At 38.3% G+C, this 14,865-nt stretch overlaps 1 protein-coding gene across 8 annotated transcripts in view; it reads left to right on the plus strand.

The window, feature by feature from the left end:
- RHOBTB3 (Rho related BTB domain containing 3) overlaps positions 1-14,865 on the plus strand; it is a 91,097-nt gene that overhangs the window by 18,729 nt on the left and 57,503 nt on the right. For all 8 annotated transcript variants that reach the window (XM_069085130.1, XM_069085132.1, XM_069085133.1 and 5 more), the window contains exons 5-6: positions 7,738-7,849; positions 8,816-9,181. In XM_069085130.1, the coding sequence (XP_068941231.1) occupies positions 7,738-7,849; positions 8,816-9,181 (478 nt within the window). The remainder of the gene's footprint in view (positions 1-7,737; positions 7,850-8,815; positions 9,182-14,865) is intronic.

A 14,865-nucleotide genomic window follows, 5' to 3' on the forward strand; every position in this document is an offset into this window, starting at 1 on the left:
CCTCCTTCACTGGTCCTCTCTTGGTGCTCTAATTTGTTAGTGCTTTTCCCCATCCCCAAAGCTTTTTATATTTCTTTTACATAATTTTTTTTTGTTTTCTTATTTGCATACATGTTATATTCCACATGTCTCTCTCCCCCATCTTCAACTTCTTGGAGTTAGTGACTAATTTTTATCTTTGAATATATAGTACTCATCTTAATGCTTTATACACAGTAGGTACTTTTGAATTGAATTAGTAATTTCTCTTAGCTGATGTTTTTTGTTTTTTTGTCTTTTTGCTTTGCTTTTTTTTCTTGGAGGGGGAAGGTAGGGAACTTGGGCTTAAGTGACTTGCCCAAGGTTACACAGCTAGCTTTTTGTGTTAAGTGTGTGAGGCCCAATTTGAACTCAGGTCCTCCTGACTCCAGGGCCGGTGCTCTATTCACTGTGCCACCTAGCTGCCCCTCTTAGCTGATTTTTTAAACAATATTTTATTTCTCCCCCCAATTATATGTCAAAACAATTTTTAACATTTTAAAAAAGTTTTGAGTTCCAAATTCAATCCCTCCTCCCTCCCCCCTTTCCTGAGATGGTAAGCAATCTAAAATAGATTATACATGTGCAGTTATGCAAAACATTTCCATATGAGTCATTTTGTACAAAAAGACTGGAATAAAAAAATGAATGATAGAAAGAAAGTGAAAAATAGCATGCTTCAGTCTGTATTCAGGCAATATCAGTTCTTTCTCTGGAAGTGGATAGCATGCTTCATTATTAATCCTTTGGGATTGTCTTGGACCATTGTATTGCTGAGAATAGCTATCATTCATTGTTCTTCATTGAACAATATTGCTGTTGCTATGTATATGCCCTCCTGGTTCTGTTCATTTCACTTTGCTTCAGTTCATGTAAGTCTTTCCAGATTTTTCTAAAATCATCCTCCTTGTCATTTTTTTATAGCACAATAATATTCCATCACAATTATATACCACAATTTGTTTAGCTAGTCCTCATATGATGGGCATCCTTTCAATTCCCAATTCTTAGCCACCACAAAAAGAACTGCTATAAATATGGTGAGCTGTTTTTGAATTCACCTACTGGATTGTGGTCCACATCTGTCCATCTTTTCCACAAGCTTGACGTGAGAGACTTTGTAAAAGGCTTTGCTAAAATGCAGATATGCTATATATCTGCCATATTCCCTTGACCATCTATCTGATAACCTTGTTATAGTATTTTAGGATCATAGAATTAGAGGAAATAAAAGGAAATACTCTTAGTTTGGAATGATCTGTTTAGATGAAGCCATGATTCTGAGTAACCATCGGTTCTCTATATAAATGCCTATAAACCATCTCTTTAATAATATGTTTCAGACATTTGTGGCAAGTCAAAGTCAGATTCACAGATTTGTAATTTGTAACCTCTATCATTTTCCCATTTTTGAAAATCAGTACAGTGTTTGTTCTTCTCCATGCTGGCAGCAACTATTCAATTTTCCAGGATCTTTCAGAGATCATTGAAAGATCCATTTTGTGGATCTGTGATCATGTTCATTTCAGTACAGAATGCTCTTATCAAATTCCTATTATGTTCAAGTGTTGTAAATGTGTAAAAGACAGGTAGGTGGTATGGGGATATGCACTGGACTTGAAGTTAGGAAGATTTGAGTTTAAATCCTTTCTTGGACTTTAGCTGTGTGACCCTTCGTAAGTTATAAACCTCCCACAACACTTAGTTTTTATTTTGAAGATCAAATGAGGTAGCATGTAACGTTAAAGCCTCTATAAATGCTAACTGTCATTATTATGTGGCACTGTTCTAGGTGCTGGGCATGTGAAGAAGCTCCCCCCCCCCAAAAAAAAACCCAACCCAAACATTCTTTCCCTCAAGGAGTTTGTATCCTATTGTTATTTAAATGCATTATAATAGTTCTTTGAGTACTGTGGGATGTAGTCATTCTGACCTGAGTTCACTGTTGGCCATTCAGAGTGCTGTTCTACCATCTCCTCACTGATCTTAAAATTCAACTCCCTGGTAACCAATTTTGTTCTATGCTTTTCAGTATGAATATTGTATTTTTCCTTAGCAAATAAGGAATTAGTAATTGTGTAGTTCTTCCTTCTGTCATGCATTATCATTTTGCCATCTACTTCAAAGGGTTGAGGGATGGAGGTTGGAGATTTGGTTCCTCTCCTATATCTCAGTCATATAATCCCAGGGTGAAATCATAGATGATGAAATACTAATGTGTTAACAGGATGTTAGCATCTTGCTATTCCTTGACAAAGTGTGAATGTCTTTATTCAAATTGAAAGGTCAAAGTCATTGACTGGAATGAAAATTGGTCATACCTCTAGAGGCTTTAAATAGATAAGCTCTGGAGACATCTGGAAGTCAGAGAGTGTTTTAAGAGTTCCAGGGAGTTCAGGTAGGATCAAGTAGTTGAGAGGGAGCCCAGTCCTTGAGGAGGAGCAGCCCTGGATAGGGAATAAAGAGGGGATTTCTCTCTGCTCTCTCCTCACATCAGCCATGAAGTCTAGCAGTAGAGCTACTCACCCAGAAGGAAAAACCCCATCTATCTAATTGCAGAGTCAGTTTGAGAGAGCTTGAGGTACAGATGAGGAAACACACTGAAGAACAACCTGGATACTTGGGGCCAGGAATGTCTTTAAAGCAGTATGGCTTCTGGTAGTGACAAAGAGAGAGGCCTGTGTATTCAACAGAATGCTAACCTTCCAGTAGAGACTAGAGCTGCAGAAAACAGCAGACTTGGGAGCCCCGTTGAGCAACCTGCCCAGCAGAGAAACTCCATTTTTGCATAGACCTCTAAAGCCGTGAAATTTATCGACGGTTCCTACTTGGATGTTGTATCCTATAAACTAGCGGTCCTCTGCACTGCTATTCTGCAGGTGGTTGTTCTTTCAGTGATACCTTGGTGCATCTGGTCAATTTTCTCCTCCTTTCTTCTTTTTTAGGAAAAGCCTCCCTGATTAGAGTCATAACTCAAGACAAATATATATTTTACTGTTCCTGAAAAAAAAAAATACTGGTTACTTATAATTCATTCCTGGGCCAAGAGTTCCTCATTCTTTTGTTTTAAATTGTGGCCCAGAAATCCAAAGTTCCTCAGCTACCTTCTTTAACTTGATGTTGACTTTCAATTTCTGCCTTACCCTCTAGAAACTCCTGCCTTCAAGTGGCTGTGGCAATTAAAAAAACACCACCTGTGCCCCAAGGATCTTCAGTTTCTTGTCCAGGATTTCATCATCCTGACAAAGTGTTTTAGCTTCCTTTTGCCAGTAAGCTCTACGCCCATATGAATCATCCAGAGTGCCTTATGGTAGTCAGGTTTGACAGGTCTTGGGAAGAAGCTGATTCTCTTTTGTATACATCAGGTGCAAAAATAATAGGTTACTTCTTCCTTTTCTATTACTGCACAGCCTCTCTCCTGCTGCCCCCTCTGGAATACTTCTTGGAACACAGAAAACTGTCTTCCTGAGATAGTCCAGCTTCCCCTTCTAGGGGAAGGACTTCATACCTATTAACGGAGGCCAAATATTTGGTTATCCTTCCTCCCTTCCTTATCTATGTTGAATTCTTCTGCCTTCCAGCCTCTTGCCACAAATGAACATCCTCCTTTGTCTCTTCAGATGCTTTTTCATCTTTGTTTTCTTCTCAAAGTTCTGCTTCTGGACTTTCAATGAAACACTTCTTTAATTCTCCCTGATGAACTGCAGAGTAAAGGATTCTTCTTGACCTTTTACAGTCTTCCCCAGGAGGAAGCACAACCTGCACTTCGTGCATAGACAGCTGTCTGGCACTAGCAGGAACACAAACATGGTGTTCTTGATACTGGTCATTATAAAATTACTTTTGTCCTTTATTTGGAGGAGATGGATTTCTTCAGTGTGACAAACTTACCGTCTCAGAGTGTTGCCTGGGGGTCTGGGGAGGGGGAAGGAATGGCAGAGTTGGACAGCTACTGTGTGTCAGAGGCCAGACTTGAATCCATAGTCCTGGGCAGAATGGGAAAGGGACCACTCTCAGGCAAGGAGGCCCTGGGCCATGTGTGGAGAAAGAAGGACGTTCAGAAGCCAGGAGCAGCAGGGGTATAGCTTAGACCTCGGACATGAAGCAGAATCTCATTTCCTGCATCTAGCCCAGACTGCAGAGGAATAACCAGGGGAGGGATCCCAGACCAAAAAAGAATCTACAGTTCTGCCTTCCTGAGCCCACAGAACCTTTCCCACTTGCTTATAATGGCAGAGACCTAAGCGCAGGTTAAGAACTTGTAGAACTCATGGGGGAAGGAGGGAGGATCCTGGAAGACAAGACTAATATTATTTTTGAAAATAAAACGAAATTTAATTAAAAAAAAAAAGAGGGGCAGGCAGCTAGGTGGCTCAGTGGATAGAACACTAGCCCTGAAGTCCATTCAAGTTCAAGTCTCAAATTCAAATCCAGTTTCAGACACTTACTAGCTGTGTGACTGAGCAAGTCACTTAACCCCAATTGCCTCCAGAAAAATAAAAATAATAACGAACAAGAGGCATCATGGTATAGGGAATAAAGTGCCGGTCTTGGAACAACAAAGACCCAAGTTCAAGTTCTACCTTCAGCATGTGCTGGCTGTTTGACCCTGTGCAAGTTTCTTAACCTCTATGAGTTCTAGGTACCTCTTTAAGAATATAAATTGCAGAAAAGTTGCCAGCTTGAATTAATAGATTGACCATCCAGCAATTATTTACACCAGTGAAATTAGAGGTACAGTTCTTAGCTTTCTCTCTAAAAAAGAGTGAGAAATCGTGAGATCCTTGATAATGGGGTAACAGGAAATAAAAGAAACATGAACAGGAATTTTAATGGTTGGAAAGGGATAGAATTTAGAGCTATTTATAAATTTTAAAAAAGCATTTTAGCACTAATCCAGAATTCAGAAGTTGAAACACATACACACACAATTTGGCAACACAATCAACTCTTGAAGGTATTTGGGAAATTGAAGGGTACATGTCAAGGGAAGGAGTGAGGAAGAGACCATATGACTGGCTTTGGAAATTTCTTTCAGAATTGTGACAAACCACATTCATAGCAAATGGTTAGTTATTATGGAATAGATCATTATCTTGACCAACTGCAGACATCTGGTAATTATATCAGTTTCTTACTTACCACCATACTTCCTCCTGTGACTAGAATACTGAGAAAATTATTACTAGTCACACAATTACAGGTTTTAGCTTTATGGGCTATTCAAGAGAATAAACAATTCTTTCTTGTATGAGTAATTTGTTTAATTATGTTTTGACAAATAAGAGTCTATTTTGCATGATTTACACATGAAATACATTTTAGAGAAAAGTTCTTGCTACTCTTAATTCTTATAGCCATATTCTATTACCATCTTACATTTTTTTCCTTTTATAAAGATATTTGGGTATCCCTCCAAGTTAGCACTCACAGGTTGCAGGTTGGTCCCTGTAGAGTAACTGTCTTGGGTTCAAGGTATTCTGTGGATCTATACTGTTAAAATTATGAACCATTAGCCCCTACCAGTGCACTACCATTTAACAGTCAGCCTATTGGGATAATTAGTTCAAAAGAAAGGCATTTTACTGAGATGGTAAAGAAGGTTCAGTAGCTATAAAACATTCACACCTTAAACATGGAGGATGCTCTCATGTATATGTGTATAAATATAGATGTATGTATGTAATGTCTATGGGAAGAGTAGGTACATATATGGAGGTCACTGGTAGTGATACACACATAAAAGGGAATACATGTAACTAAGACAACTCACTCCTGTGGCACTGCAAAGCCCCAATGTCTTTTCCCTTCCCTTCTATTTCTTAAGCTGCTCCACTGTGGATGCATCTCTTTTTGACAGGGTGCTCATCTAGGCCTTCTGGATCTGCCCCTCTATTGACTTGACTCCTGACTAAAAGAACTAACTCTCCTTTACTTGCAGGAATTAATACTGTGCAGAGCTCCTTTCTTATCTGTTCCACAACTAGGAAGCTTGTTCTTTAAAGACCATTAAGAGTATGATGGCTCTTCATCTAGCCAATGGCAGGCTGCTTTCTAATTCAATAAATGAGTATTTCTTAATACCTTATAAAGGGGTAACAAAGTTTAAAAAAAAAGCTTTATTTGTACTTTAAGTTGTTAACACCTTGTGGTCTCTCTTACCTATCCCTCCACTTATTTTCTGTGCTTATATCAACTGAGCTGTGCAAAGATCAGTCTAACAGTGTTATCTTGATTGATCAGTTTCCCTTCATTAGATCCTCAAGTATTGTTTCTTTTTTCTCATAAAATAAATAGGGATAAAGCTCACACACACACACACATATAAATTTCATAATTCTTGAAGACCAGAGATAATTGCTAGTTTCATAAAAGTGGTTGATCAGAGGGTTGATAAGCATATATGCTTCTGTTACACATAGCCATCAGCCTCCACTATCTCCACTTTGCCCTCCCACTTCTGAAAAAAGGATTGCCCAAAGATGATGTGTCACCACCCCTTACCCCCATACTTCAGTTTATACCAGTAAATCTCCCTTTATAGGTTTGTGTTTATTTCCCAAATTGTAAGCAATAGGGTTCTCACTGCTCAAATAAGCACTCAAGGTAATAAATGTATATTGGGTAGGTCAACCTATTTTTCAACCCACACAAAATCCAAATGATATGAAGGATTCACAGATACATAGAACAAATAAGGCCCTCAAAAGATTATAAGGAGTTGGTACTGAAAAAACATACAGTATTCAAAAGTAGTTCTGACATTCCGGTTAGTCTCTTTTTAGTCTCACTGTTAATCCACTGACATCTTGGATGCCCCCAAAAGGGGAATATCCATTAAGCTTGCTGGATACATAATCATATTATCAAGGTGGTGGTGTCTAAATAACTTGCTTTTAGTATCAGGAAAGGATTAAGGTTGAAGTCATTTGCTTCCCCAAGTGACAGGTCTCCTTCACTTCTGAGCCATAGAGATTATATGATCTGTTCTCTTTTCTCTTGAGAAAGATGCTACTCAGGAATACCTTTGGGGTCCAGTGGGCAAGCACATGCCTGCCTCTGCCAGCCACCATCTCTTGCACTGGAAAGGTCCATTCTTAGGTCTCTATAACCAGTGCTCAGAAAACCACATGTAACTTTTTCCAAAGCACCGTGACAGGGGTCTACTGTTACTAGTTAGGAGACTGTGAATGTATACAAACTGTCCTTTCTCTAGTATTCTGATCTTTTCTGCTGTGGGTTGGTCTGTCTTCTAAACAGGGAAAGATGAAAGGGAAATCATGAAAAGGTTGAGCTGGTTTTGCGACCTCATTTTTATAGACAACAGAAAGTGGTGATTCTTCCAGATAGAATCCATACTCTTGAGTCTCTACCAGTCAGTCATCTTAGAGACAGCCCTAGTCACTGAAAATCAATTAGGAGCTGTCTCCTCTTTAAACAAGTGACCCTGTGCTTCTCTGGGGAGGCATTTTCCTGACCTTTGACAAAGATTCACACTCTGCAACGTCATCAAGTTGATTAGAAACTTCATTAAATTGCTCAGGGAATTCCCCTGATGTACCCTCTTATATTATATTTTACCAACTATTCTGAACTATTAAAATTATTATGGCTATAGACCTATATCTATAGAAATATAGACCACTCTTTTCAATGCTAATGTCAAATATGTAATTTTAGTGATTTTGTATTTTACTTATTTTTTCATGTTATATATAGTTGGAATATTTTATGATTCAAACCTTGAATCAAAAGTCATCTGAAAAAATGAAGAAAAGAAAAAAAAGTGGCAAGTGTCATGGAATTAGGCCACCTCAGCTTGAACAACCAGGTATCTTTATAGCTCATATAGGTGTAATGATAGAAAAATTGTTGTCACTTAATAGATTCAGTGGAATAACTTTGAAACTTGCTAATAAATAAGTATGTAAATAATTTTGTTCTAAAGATATTCCATCTACTATCATAAGCATTTGCTCAGAATTGTTTTCATGTTTACAATAGGTGGGAGTCTCCTAAACTACAGTTCTTTAACTTCAGATACATTTACTTTGATTTGAAATTGAGGTATAAATGTTTCTATACTGCCCATAGTCCCTAGGTTAACCGTTTACCAATTATATAATTTTGTTAGGAAAAGTCTCTGCAACTTTTCAGAAATAAAGTAAAATATTTTTTTTTTTTTCAAAAAATTGAGCTCAATTAATTCTCTGGCTGATGGCTAGGAAGGCCATTGCAAAGTGTATATAGGGATGCAATAAAATTGTTCTTCCCAAGAGAACTGCTTGAGAGAGGAGTGGGAGAGTTTGCTGACTGTATACCCCAAAGCAAAGAATGGTAACCCCTGAAATAGAATTTAAGAAATTATGTTTTATAAAATCATAATGTGGGTTTTATTCTACATATATGCATTATCCACTTGTTCTGTAAGTGAAAATAAAACTTTTAAAAATATAAATAGGAAAAATCACTCATGTGTATGTTGTAAAATTCTGTAATTCTTCAAAATATGATGAAATTGTTACTTACCTCTAAAGGAAGGAGCACTTGATTTGGAAATAGAGGTCTTTGGTTGTAAACTCAGCTCTGGTTCTCACCTGTGTTATCTTGAGCAATTTAGATGACTTGTCTGAGGAAGTTAGGAAGCAAGGAAGTTAGATGAGATCATTTCTAAGGTCCCTTGTTACTCTAAATCTTATCCCCAAAACAAACAAACAAAAAACCACTAAAAGAATGTTAAGTTTTGATAAAGCTATACAAGGATTGTTATTTTTCTTTTCTCTTTTTTTTAAAATAGAAAAAATGCCTGTCTTAAAGGGCGAAGCATCACACTATAACTCCGACCTCCATAACCTGTTGTTCTGTTGCCAGTGTGTGGATGTGGTATTTTATACTGAAGATCTGAAAGAAGTTGTAGAAGCCCATAAGATCGTCCTCTGTTCCGTAAGCAATGTCTTCATGCTGCTGTTTAATGTGAAGAGTCCCGCAGATATTCAGGACTCCACTGTGATACGCACTGCCCAAGATCTCTTTGCTGTGAACAGTGAGCCAACGTTTCCCGTTACTAGCCAAGGCCCACCATGCAACCCACCAGTAAGAGTCATTGTTAAAGACTCTCTCTTCTGTTCTTGCTTATCAGACATTCTGCACTTCATTTATTCAGGTATCTTCTCAGAATGGCTCCAGCTACTCAGTGTTTTTTTTAAACTTGTGAATGTGAAGCTTGCATGTTGTCCTTCCCAGTAGTCTTGTTGACTTTGACAGTTTACATGCTTCCCTTTCTTCTGCTTCTGAGTTATTATTTGCAGTGGGTTCTATAAAGAGAAAGCAGGTCATTGTGCCACAAAGGGGAAAAAAAATCCATTCAATTCAAGCAAACTTCTTGATTCCAAACAGACTTATTTGCCTGGGCTTTTACTGTAAAGTCACACTGGTGATGAAACAATAGCAGTGAATAAAATATCCTGTTTTCTGCCGAATAGGCAGAACTTATTATATGATCAGCAGTATTCAACAAAGATTAAGGTGAGCTCCCAGCCTCTTATAGAGCAGAAGGGCAAAAGTTCACTTGTTTTTTATTTCAGTATGAATGCAGACCATGAAAGCAGGGCCTTGCAACCCTGACCTCAGAGGTTTTAAGTAGGAGATGTAAAGGGGAAAAAAAAATTGAAGTGTGCCTGGGTGTTTGGAACTCTCTGCTAGGAGTTAGAAGTCTCTGGGTTCCAATTCCACCTCTTACATAAGCTTTGTCAGTTAATTTCTCTGAGCTCAATGCAAGTACCTAAGTCTTATTTACTAAATTACTAATTGTGATCTCTGTTGGAGGGAGTTCTCATACCAACAAAATCAAAGATCCTTGATTAGGATATTTATAAAATATAAGAGAACACAGGGGCAGCTAGGTGGCACAGTGAATAGAGCATTGGCCCTGGAGTCAGGAGGATCTGAGTTCAAATTTGTCCTCAGCCACTTGACACTTAACTAGCTGTGTGACCTTGGGCAAGTCACTTAACCCCAATTGCCTTGCCTTCCCCCCTCTAAAAAAAAAAGGAAAAGAAAAAATATAAGAGAACACAAAGAACTCTTCTCCATTTTTTTCATTTTAGAAATATAAATTTACCAAGTGTATGTAAGGTATCTTGCTAGTTTGCCGCCTCATCACTGAGCTAGTCACTCTACTAAGTAAGTGAGGAATTTTCAACCATACTTTAAAAATTACCCTAGGGCCAGCTAGGTGGCACAGTAGATAGAGCACTGACTCTGGAGTCAGGAGAACCTCAGTTAAAGCCAGCCTCAGACACTTACTAGCTGTGTGACCCTGGGCAAGACACTTAACCTGAATTGCCTCCTCCCAAAAATTAGCCTACATTTGGGCAGGAATATTCTTAGATAAGCTTTGGTAATAATTGTAATAATTCTTGATACTCTCCTCCATACTGCTTTTTTCAGGTTCAGTTAATATACCAAAAACTAGCACTCCATCACCTTTTCCTTGGTTCCCTTTCTTTTCAACTCGTAGATGTTCCTAAAATCCAAAGAAGTAGAAATTTTGCCTAATTTATTTTACCAACAAGAGTATAGCATGGCAAGATTATACATCTACATTCATTTAAATGGAAAGTTTAATAATATTTAATAATATTAAAACTAACTTTCTAAAACAAGGAAAACTTTACATCTTTAACTTTTTTTTTTTTTGCCTTTTGGAGGGCAATTGGGGTCAAGTAACTTGCCCAAGGTTACACGGCTAGTTTTTTTTGTGTGTGGGTGTTAAGTGTCTGAGGCTGGAACTGAACTCTGGTCCTCCTGACTCCAGGGCCAGTGCTTTACTCACTGCGCCACCTAGCCACCCCTATCTTTAACTTTCTGTTCATCCATGGAGCTAGAATATGCTTTTCTCCTTTCAGACTGAAGCTAATCATGTTCCTAAGAGTAATCAGTGGGAAGTTTTTTTGATTTGCTTCTGTACTTCAGAATTTTTAACTGGGAACATATGGTGAATTTATTTTGGATGCATTAGGGGAAAGAGTATCATTGTTTATGTATGTGTATGCAACAGTTCTTAAAACTGTTGATGCTAGAAATTAGGTCACCTTGCCCTCCTTCTGTTGTTTGTGTATAACCTACATACGTGCATGCATATTCACAAAATTTGACATTGAAATTGGTTCCTTAAAAAGAATAACAGCAGCACATATATCTATAACCAACAAAAACATTATAGAATTATTGGGTTGGAAATGAGTGAAGTCAAGTCAACTGAAATTTATTAAGCACCATTACTATGGCATTGTACTAAGAATATACAAAGAAAGGCAAAAGCAGGTTCTGCCCTTGAGGAGGTCTCAGTTTAGTGGAGGGAGAAAACATACAAACTATGGATGAGTAAGATATATCAGGGCAAATTGGAGATTATCTCAGAAGGAAAGCACTAGCATTAAGAAGGTAAACCAGGGGAAAATTTTAGTAAAAGGTAGGATTTTAGCTAAGACTTGAAAGAAGCCAGGAGGCAGAGAAGAGGAGGGAAAGAATCCCAGGGGTGGGAGGTAGCCTGTGAAAATGCACAAAGTAGAGATGGAGTGTGTTTTACAAGGAACAACAGAGAAGCCAGAGTCACTGAATTAAATGGACTGGAATAAGGTATAAGAAGACTAGACGGGTAAGAAATTACCAGGTTATAATGGGTTATGGAGGGTGATTAATTAAGTGCTGTCAATAGATTCTGGTTAGACAGAAGCAAAAGTGCCATCAGTAGAGTTAGTAACTAGTTGTTAATACAGGTTTGTGAATGAACAGCTCTAGAAGATGTGATATATAATGTGAATTAATGCATCTTGCTTAAGGGCCTTGCTTAATATTCTGGATGTTTCAGATTTTGAATACTTCAGTTCAAAATTTCATTTAGGAAAATTTTAATTGGGAAGAAAGGAATTATAAATTGTGAATAGAAATAAAAAATAGTGTATAATGCTTTATTTCTTCATTATTTCAATGATTTGTAGGGATTTTCTTCACTGATGCAAATCAGAACCCTTCTATAAATTAGGAGATAGTCTTTGAGAATTTCTGTGGCCAAAAAATTCATCATTTGCTGCCAACCTGACCTTGAACTTTTCCAAACTTTGCTAATCTGGCCCTCATACAACAGACAATGCAATCCATTATTGGGCCCATGCTCAGAACTTTCCCAGTTCGGTAGGATTTGTCAGACTTTCTAGAATAGACTTTATGAACCCAAGGTCACTTCTCTCACCACAATGAGACTTAGAATAGGAATTTAGTGTAAGTAATTTTTATAGAAAGTTTTGAGTAAGAGTTTAGGTTTCCTCCTTTACAGTAGTGTTATAGAGCTGGATTATATTTACTAATTGGAACAGTATGAATTATTCATGGACCACTGAGGTCCTGCCTCGGTGCCTCATTACGGCATGTAGGTCATCCTCATTTTTTGAAGGCTTTGCTAACACAGCACAAGCTCTGGCAGGTTCTACCATACAGGAAAGGCACGTTCCAGTGACTGACTGTGCCGGCTGGCTGGCAGTCATTCTAAATGAGTGCAGAGGCTCATCACCAGGGAGTGATTGCCCACTTGGTGATGAATTCTTTGGTCATGGTGTAATGCATGAAATGAGGAATGGTATGGAATAGCCCCCAGTCCTGTGCAGCCCTCTTCCCCTTCACCAAATACAGTATCAGAGTGGTAGAAAAGGAGTTAGTATATAAAACTAACTGTTGGTTTTCCAATTATGAGGTCCTTCTTGTCCGGTGACCAGTGAGTCCCTTTGGTTCTCACAACAACCTAATAGTAAATGCTATTATTATTCCCATTTTACAGTTGAGGAAACTGAGGCAAACTGAGATCAAGTGACTTGCCCAGGGTCGCACAACTAGTTAGTGTCTGAGGCTGGACTTGAACTTGTTTTCCTGAGTCTAGTACTAGCACTCTACTCAGCTGCCTTTATATAAGAACAATATAAATCCACATAAAACTGAATTCTTCTGGTCATGCCATGTGACTGCAAATCATGGAATACTATGATCTCTGAAGAAGCGAAAGTGTTTGTGACCCTAAAGATGTGTGTTAGGCATAAATAGATTGAAGTTTACTACCAATGATGAATTGTAAGGAACAAGCTATATAAAAGCTCATTTAACAAGTGTGGGGAACCTGTGGCCCTCTAGGTCCTCAAGTGTGGCCCTTTGACCAAATCCAGACTTCACAGAACAGATAGCTTAAGAGTTAAACAATCAAAAAAGGAGGTGGCTGGTCATGTAGTAAGAGCACAGGATAGCAGGTGGATTAGGGTTAGCTCACATGCTTCTTTGGTGCTCACATAAAGTATCTACAATAAAACCCCCAGCACACTGGAAGCATTTATGGGGGAAGGGTTATTACCTAGGATGAGAGGGCATGGATGGGTTGTTGCCCATTGGAGAGTACTCACAGTGATGAAATCACAAATTCATTGGAGTCTATGAATTACTCAACCATATACTCTCATTGCACAAGAAGTTAGATATATACTTCTTGAAATGGCTTTATGCTTTGAAGTCACTGCTGAGACCCAGTACATCAAAATAGCCCCATATTAAGAGGAGCCTTTGTTAGTCCCAGAGGGGCCTCACTTTCTCCCAGATGGTAACTTATGTATTGGAGAAATGTGACTGATAAAATAATTTAATACATTGAACACAATTTTCGTCTTGAAACCAAAGGAATAATACTCATAGCATTCTTCCAGATCTTAATACATATAGTGTAGATGAAATGCATTGTTTCCTAATAAAGAACCAATTATGGAGATTTTTTTTTCTTTTAATTGGACTGGACCTGTGAATTTGACTTGGAGAATGCTAGGTCAGGAAACCTCCATGTATCAATATAGATCAGTAGCTGTGTTAGAATTTAATGTCTTAGAGTGTTTCTTTGGAGCCTAGCATCACATAGCCACTGTGGGCCTTAAACACATCTCTTGACTTTGAGACCTACTTTCTACTCTGCCAAGCTGCCTCTTACCATTCCCCGACAGCTAGAGTTGTTCAAATACCAGGATACTCTCACAGTGCATCAGTGCCACAACAGTTCCACTCCCTGGGATGGGCTATCTGGGAAATGAGTATAACCTCTGAAGGGAATACTGCCAGCATGTTACCTCAGGCAATTGGTAGAAAAATTAATTATAGCACTAGCAATCTATAGCACTAGAATAGAACTAGCAATCAGAACACAGGGATGTGAACCTAATGCTGAGAACTCAGGTGCTATATAAAGGGAGGAACTAGACTGGGTCTGATTGCATTGATGAGAGGTATAAGCAATATAGTATCTATAGTTATTTGAGAGGTGAATAGAATTATCATTGCAGGTAAGTTCTGATACCAGCTGACAAAAGGGCAAGAAAACTATGGGTTCACATATGTACTGACACATAATCTTATTAAAAGCTGTAAGTTACTCATCAAATATTCTATAATCAATCTACATGGACTAAATCTACATTGGACTAAAGTTCCAACCATGTGACAGGCAATGTGTTAATTCCCAACATGACTACAAAGATGAGAAATCCCCTATCCTGAAGGCATTTTCATTCCATGGCAGGGGGTGGTGGTGGTGGCAATGAACATACAACATACTCATAGATGAATACATTGAAGATTTATACAAAGTAAATTGAAGTGATGATTAGGTATTGCTAACAGGGTTTTTCAAGGAGGTGGTATTTGAGCTTAGCCTTGGGGATTCTAAGAAGCAGAGGTGAGAAGTAATAGCCTTCCAGAGATGCAGTACAACCTGTATCAAGGCATGGAGATGCAAGATGGAATGGCCAAGTATGCCAGTCTGGA

Source organism: Petaurus breviceps, unplaced genomic scaffold, assembly GCF_028583685.1.
Source record: "Petaurus breviceps papuanus isolate PSGF00001 unplaced genomic scaffold, PetGlider_PUasm1.0 175, whole genome shotgun sequence".
Classification (NCBI taxonomy): Eukaryota; Metazoa; Chordata; class Mammalia; order Diprotodontia; family Petauridae; genus Petaurus; species Petaurus breviceps.